Genomic DNA, 7,799 nt, shown 5'->3' on the forward strand with positions numbered 1-7,799 from the left:
CATTTTCTTCTGAAGTTCTACATCAAGGCCACGGTCAACGATGGGATGCAGGTCCTGGTAATATCTCCTGGTCCCTCCCCTACCTGCTGCCTGTCCCAAGCTGCTGGAAGGCATCCTGGCAGAAAAGGACCTAGGGGTCCTGGTAGACACCAAGTCAGACATGGGCCAGCAGTGTGCCCTTGTTACAAAGAATAGTGGCCTGGGCTGCATTAGGCAAAGCATGGCCAGCAGGTCGAGGGATGTGACCATTTCCCTCTACTCAGTACTGGAGAAATCAACACTGGAGTTCTGGGTTCCCCAGTACAAGACATGGACATACTGGAGAAAGTCCAGCAGAGAGACACAAAGATGATGAAGGGACCGATCATGCCTGCCATGAGGAAAGCCTGAGAGAGATGGGACTGTTCAGCCTGGAGAAGGGAGAGGTCAGGGAGGATCTCATCAATATGCATAAATACCTGAAGGGAGGATGCAGATTCAAGCACTTATCAGGATTGCCCAACGACAGGACCAGTGGCCAGGGGCACAAACTAAAACCCAGATGGTTCCCTCTGGACATCAGGAAACACTTTTCTACTGTGAGGATGACCGTGCACTGGTGCAGGTTGTCCAGGGAGGCTGTGGGGTGTCTATCCTTGGAGATACTCTTAAGCTGTCTGGACATGGTCCTGGGCAACCAGCTCTTACTGGCTCTGCCTGAGCACAGGGGCTGGACCAGATGTCCTCCAGACCTCCAACCTCAACCATTCTGTGATTACAGGACCTTTCCCATTCCTCAGAGATAGCCCAGGTTTCTTCCAGCTGCAGCATCCCCCTTGCCCATAGCCCAGCTCCTACGTCCCCTCCTGTCACTGAGAGCCAGCATTTTGGGGCAGGCAGGGGAACACTCATTCAGCAGGGAGGAGGGAGCAGAAAAGTATCCTAAAAATGGATCAGCATCTCCAGCTAAGGTCAGATTAACACATCCAGCCAAGGCTGAACCACTTTTAGTGCTACACTTCCCCCTGTTTGCTATTGCTCTTTTTATCTCATTTGCAAAGATCAGTCCATGTTGTGTGGCATGGCAGGCAGCTGGGCTGACAGGTGGATTTCTTACAAGGGAATGCAACACGTGCATCAACAATTGCTGGTCTGAAGTGTCAGCTTCTTGAGCCTGGGTTTGCACTGCCTTGGTTTGGATTCAGTCTGAGAGTGCTCCAAATTTATAAGGTTTTTTTTCTGCTTCATAGCCCAGTGGGAACTCTGCAGTGTGGGGGTGTTTGTGTAACCTTGGGCTCTACCTTGAACAGTTTGCTGCTCCCCCTCTTTTCCAACACATTGAACATTTTTTATCAGTTTAATGAGTTATGAGTATAGATAACTTGTATGAATCACGAATTTAGACACAGCTTCTTATCAGATATTTTAGTATAAAAAGACTTTTTCTTGGGAAAAAAAAAATACTACCACTTCATTAGACATGCTTCATTTTCTGGTTGTTCTTAGCTGCCTGGGTAAGTTGCAATTAAAATATCTGAGCTGGGAAAGGGTGAACCTCTCGGCCTCTAACTGCTGCAGATTAGAGCAGATCATTTTTTTCTCTGCACTTACTGGGCTAGTGCAAAACCTAATGTGGACATAATTATTTTGGCTGGAAGGAGTTTTCTCTATTGCGGGAACAAGATCTCCATGAGAAAGATCTGGTAGTTCTCGGAGGGAGGGGAAGCCTACACCCTGAAAGAAAGGGGATTTAGGTGGGTGCCCAGCCACCTGGCTGTTAGGGTGGGGTGGTAGGGGCTATGGGAAACAAGTCAGTCTGTGGGAGAGCTTTGTGTCTTGAAGCCTGTTGATGGCATTTTTCAACCGTGGAGGCTTTAAAGACAGCCTCTGGGCTGGAGAGGGATCACAGTGTCACCACATTCCAGTCTCAAAGCGCTTGATCTGCCAGGCTGGCTTAGCTGGCAGTCCTGGTCCTGTGCCGCACCGGTTTGTGGCTGGTGGTAACCTGGGATGGCTGATGCTCTTTGGGAATCCACATGACAAACTGCACTCCTTTTGTCTGTGTGGTTAGGGGTAATCTCTGGAAGTCCCCTGAGGGATGAACAGAAGGATGGGAGAGTAATCGGAGGCCATGAGGCCCCGCGAAACATCTGGAAGTGGCAGGTAATGTTGGTGTCTTATGCTTGAAAAAAGCATTAGACTTGAAAAAAACAGTGAGAAAATGACAGCTTGCGCTGTCCCAAGCCACACACCCCATCTCCAGAGAGGCATGGCATCGCTTGGGTGTAACACGTGTTGTCGTTTGATCCAGGTATCACTTCAGATTGCCTATCCTGACTACCCGGGGTACTACTCACACATTTGTGGTGGAACCCTTATCAGCAGCAACTGGGTGATGACTGCAGCCCATTGCCTCAGCATGTGAGTAGGATAAAAAGCATTAAAACTCCTGTTCAGCCCCTCATTCTTGCTGCAGATGGGAGCCAGACCCTCCTCATCCTCTGAACTCCCTGCTGGTGATGTTCCTTGTGCTGTTGGACATCTCGCTGCACGCTTCATCAAGGGAACTGGAAAACTCGTGTTTGCTTTAGCCTTGGTTTTACATGTTGTTTGCTGGTTTCCTGGGAGTGGAAATCAAGCTGATTGCTGATTTGCATAAGAGGAGGTGCATTTGCATGAATGTGAGCATTTCGGATGGGTTTGCACCCTGAGAAACCTGCACAGAGATGGCAAGACCGAACAAAAGGCATGTCCCCAGCTGACGGTCCGTGTTGTACAGTTTGCTCTGCAGCATATCTAACACGCACCGCCCAGATGGTACAGCGCGACACCGATAAGCAAACACGCCTCTTTAATTACTCATGCCTTTAGTGAATGTACTTACAATGAAGTGTAACAAGCTGATCCTTCACACTCCGGTTCAGGCATGCGATGATGAAAAATGAACATTCTCCTTCAAGGCTAATCTCTGCACTGTAGTAGCTGATGCTGCACCTTCACTTGCTTTGCCAGCAAACTGCAGGCGGCATTTGCCTAATTCCTAAGCCAGTTTAGCTACAGCCCATGGAAAATCCTCCGGTGGAAGGTGCTTTAGAGATGATTACATTGGTGGAAGGTGTCAGTGGCGCAGGAATTACACTGCCAAGCTAGCGGTGGGGAGTAGTTTTTACATTGATTATTCTGTGATTCATTTTCAGGCCAGAAGGCTCAAGCTACCGAGTGGCTCTGGGTGAGCACAGTCTCGTGGAGGAGGATGGCACTGAGTACTACATTGGTGTGGAAAGAGCCTTCATTCATGAAGGCTGGAATCCCAATAACATTGCCAATGGGTAATTATTTTGGATATTGTCAGATGGTTGAATGGTACTTAGGACCCAAATGACCTCTTCTCTTGGAGGTGTTACATCTGTGTGGGTGACCTCAGTCCTGTTTTGTCCCAAGATGGGGGAAAGATTGGCCTCACGGATGGATCAAGGATGTACAGCAGATTCGAGGGCTTGCCAGCAGTCACACCACTGTGTGCATCTGATGGAGGGAAGCCATCAAGGAAATGCCAAGGAACTGCTCTAAATTCCCCCTCAGAGGCATGCCTGTCTGCCCAGGGTCCGCTGCAATTCACTCTGGGATTTGGTGCCTCCGAAGGAGTGGGAGGTTTCTGGGGGGTGTTAGCCCTTTATCGGTCTGTACCGTGGCCTCTTCTCTCTCAATCGATAACAAAAATCTCATGGTTTTGTGGTAGCTATAAGGATTATTCAGTGATGTTTGCAAGGTGCTTGTCTATCATCATGCCACAGACTAGAGACCTGTGACAAAATGTGAGTGAGGACGTCTGGTCTGTGGCTAAAGCAGGATTTTCAGTGAAGAGTCTTTTACCTGTACCCCGTTTCAGCTATGACATTGCCCTGCTGCACCTCGAGTCTTCTGCCTATGACAATGGGTTCGTTGAGCTGGCACTGCTGCCGCCTGAAGGAGAAACGTTGCCCAATGACTATCCCTGCTACCTTACTGGATGGGGCTTGGTTAGCGGTAAGTAAGGGAAGGAGGAGCGCTGAGCATCCCTCCTGGTTTCAGAGGGACGACCACGCAGGTGAGGCTGCACGAGGCAGGGTGCGGGCTTCCCTCCTCAGCTGCTGGAGCTCCTGGACCCAAATCTTACCCTTTCTGTGCTAGCGAACGGTGACAGCGCAGACAGACTGCAGGAGGTGATGATGCCGGTGGTGGACCGTCAGATCTGTTCCCAGGATGACTGGTGGGGATCTCAAGTAAAAGTCACTATGATCTGTGCAGGTGGAGACGGCGTGAAGTCTGGATGCAGTGTAAGATCTGTTGTATCAGGGGATTTTTAGGCTCCCCTCTTTCCTTCCTATCTGACCTTGCTGTTCCTGCAGTTGGGACCTGGGTTTGCCATTTCTCCACCGGCAAAAGCTCTCCTGCAAATCCTGGCCCCTTTGCTGCTTTCTGCTGAATGTCTTCTAGACCAGACTGCTTCGCATTCCTCCACCTCCCTACAGAGCAGCCAGCAGAGAGAAAACCTCCAAACCCTCAGGCTGCATCTCTCCCCTCTGATTTTGGAGGGGAGATTTGCCCTTTATTCCAGCAGCGTGTCCCATTGACCAGGTCCTGGGGACTAGGTTGAGGCTTTGGCAGTCCCCTCTGCTCTTACCCAAAGAGTTAAGCTGTGGAGAAGTCTTGCCACTCCTCATGACAACGCTGTGGTCATGTTGCAGTGCTCCCCCCTGCTTGTCACCTTTCTGCACCCCAGCCACTCTGCTTACATGCGCAGCTGATGTTGCTGCAAGTTGTGGCTACCCCCAGCTGCACCGTCTGGCCCAGGTTAGGTGGAAAAGGAAGATGCTGTGAGGTCCCCTTTATCCCAGGGGCTCCAGGTGGCCCCAGCATCAAGGCAAGGAGGTTTGCCAGGTGGAGGCAGGGTATACCTGCTATCTCTGCCTGTATTCCCTTTGCTACAGGGGTGGCTTCTGGTGAAAGAAACCAACCAGAGCCCTTAAAAAGTAATGGACAAGTACATAACATAATTGATTATGTAAATATATGATTATAATACAGAAATGTATAGAAATAAAACAGATTATACAATTATATGTGGTGCAATTATAGGTATAGTATAATTACAGGTCTATAGATACATAGTGTAGGGTTTGGTGTGGTTTAGTTATGGCAGAACCTTGTTATACAAACCTGGTTCTGAGCCCAGCGAGGGCCTTTATCTTCTCATATATTTTAATTCAAGTTGCTTTCTTTTTTACCACCTTAACTTCCCGGGACCCTTTGAATATGCTTGTTTGCAAGAACAAACAGAGCAGCATTTCCCTCCTACCTGTAGCTGGAGAGTGCACTGATAGTTTAACAGAGGTGCTGTGCAGGTGGCCCTTGCTGGGAAGGACTGCATGTGATGCAACGTGCCCAGGACCATTTGCTTACACTTGCTATATTTAAAATGGTGGTAGAAAATTAGGGTTTCAGTCCTTCCTGGGGTGGGGGTGGGGGTTGGTGGTGTATGTGTGTATAAGTGTGTGTGTACAGGCATGTAAACTGAGAGTACAAATGGTGGGTCTGACCTTTGCAGCATCCTGGAAGGTGCTGCGTGGTCTCTGCTCCCATGCTGCTGGGGAACAGTCAGCCCTTTGCAAAAGAAAGCAGCACAAATTTTTATTTTCATGTTCAGGACAGTGCTTTAACTAATTAGTGCTCCTTAATCCTATCCAGTCATTCCTCAATTGCTTAGATAATTTGACTTAGTATGTTCCTCTCCATCCTCTGATCAGGGGGACTCCGGAGGCCCTCTCAGCTGCTTCAAAGACAATCACTGGCAAGTCCATGGGGTTGTCAGCTTTGGGCTAGTTCCTTACTGTAACACCTACAAGAAGCCAACAGTCTTCACACGTGTGTCAGCCTACGTGGACTGGATCCACAGCGTAAGTTGCTTAATGCCTGTGAGGTAACTTGATGCATCTCCCATCAAGGCAAGGGAGTGCCAGAGGGATCGGAGTCTTTCGTTTATTAGACCATCAGAGGCTGAGCTGGGAGATCTGGGGAGGTCGAAAACCAGGATATTTGGTGCTACTTTTGGTGTAGTCAAACAACTGTAAGGAAGGAGCTGCTGCCTTGAAGCTCAAATGCTCTGCTGAGGACCACAGACAAAATTCAAGCCAGGTGGGAGCTGGGCTCTGTGTCCAAAAAATTATCATTGCTGTTCACCCAGAGAAAACCTTACTGCAGGAAACCACTGAAGGAATTAGCTGGCCGGTGAATGGGAAATGCAGCAAACACAAAGCATCTCTACAAGTGCAAGTCCTGCAGAGCCACGCTGTGCACTCTCAGCTTTACATTTGGGAACCAGCAACGAGCTCTTTGCTCCCAGATACAATGTCTGGCACCAGGAGCAGCTGTTTCCCAGGCACAGGGGATGGTTTTGTGGAAATGCCACTGTAAACTGTGGCACCAGTTGGAAAGAAAGGTGGGGAGAGGTATTTTAAGTCACAATGCAAGGAAGAGGGAGGCTACTATGGCCCATAAACCTTTCTGGGTGGGAAAAGGCTGTTAGAGCAGTCCCCTGGCCCGGCTGGGAAGAAGCCCTTCTGCAGAGCACTTACATGGGATGGAGACTTGCATTATTCTGGCTCTACTGAGCCCACCTCTTGTTTGTTTTCCAGACTATAAAGAGTAACGGGGGTTTCTAGAGAAGGACCAACTGGTGCATGAATATGAGAAGAGCTAGAACGAAGTATGTCTGCTCATTAACCCTCTGCTCATCCCTTCTATACCTCTTCGGGGTATGAATAGCCAGGTCTGGCTAAGAGTGCAATAAAGTGTTGGTGATTGCAGCCAGTGGCCTGTTGCTGTGTGTGCTCAGCCTTCGGCACCGGCTCAGACCTGGTCAGCAGGGCAGGAGGCTCCAGCAAATGCCACAGCCTGTCGTGACAATATAAGCCGATGACGGTGTCCTTGGCTCATGGTTGGGCTGTGGGCAGCGAACATAGCTCCTCAGGGCTGTCATTTTGGCACCAAAACCACCCTGCAGAAAACTACCATGATGGAGTTTTCTTGCTGAGGGATTCCTTAAGGATAACTCCACCAACAGCGAAGGTGGTCAGCTCGGTGCTTGCAGGTTGGTGGGAGCAGAGCAGTGGTGTGAAAGGCACAAGTGAAAACTGGGAGTGGCTGGAAAGCAGCTCTACAGAGAGGGATCTGGGGGTGCTGGCCGGCAGCAGGTTCAGCAGGAGCCAGCGGTGTGCCGGGGAAGGCAGGACAACCTGCACCCTGGGGTGTATCAAACCCAGCAGAACCAGCCGGTCGAAAGAGGTGGTTATCCCGCTGTGTGCACACTGAGCGCCGTGTGCTCCTCTGGGCCCCACTGCTTAAGAAGGATGCTCAGGTCCTTGATATGTCCAGAGGAGGGCAACAAAGCTGGTGAAAGGGCTGGAGGGCATGTCCTACAAGGAGTGGCTAAGGACCTGTCTCCTTTGGAGTAAGGAGAAGTGGAGATGGAGGTGCTAAGCTCTTCTCCCTGGGATCCAGGGACAGGACACACGGGAATGGTTCAAAGCTGCACCAGGGGAGGTTCAGACTGGACATTAGGAAGCATTTCATTACCAAGAGGGTGGTCAGACACTGGAACAGGCTTCCTGGAGAGGCGGTTGATGCCCCAAACCTGTCAGTGTTTAAGAGGCATTTGGAAAATGCCCTTAACATACTTTAATTTTTGGGTAGCCCTGAAGTGGTCAGGTAGTTGGACTAGATGATCATTGTAGGTCCCTTCAAACTATTCTCCTCTCCTCTCCTCTCCTCTCCTCTCCTCT

At 49.9% G+C, this 7,799-nt stretch overlaps 1 protein-coding gene across 1 annotated transcript; it reads left to right on the forward strand.

Annotated features, from left to right (window-relative positions):
- The first annotated feature begins 2,110 nt into the window (after positions 1–2,110).
- On the forward strand, positions 2,111–6,804 carry LOC130147313 (chymotrypsin-like elastase family member 1). Its single transcript, XM_056334267.1, has 6 exons — positions 2,111–2,142; positions 3,177–3,308; positions 3,869–4,005; positions 4,150–4,295; positions 5,766–5,915; positions 6,654–6,804. Exons 1-6 carry the CDS (start codon positions 2,111–2,113, stop codon positions 6,678–6,680), a joined length of 624 nt encoding a protein of 207 aa, XP_056190242.1. The 3' UTR covers positions 6,681–6,804.
- The last annotated feature ends 995 nt before the right edge of the window (positions 6,805–7,799 follow it).

This window comes from Falco biarmicus, chromosome 4, assembly GCF_023638135.1.
Source record: "Falco biarmicus isolate bFalBia1 chromosome 4, bFalBia1.pri, whole genome shotgun sequence".
Lineage (NCBI taxonomy): Eukaryota > Metazoa > Chordata > Aves > Falconiformes > Falconidae > Falco > Falco biarmicus.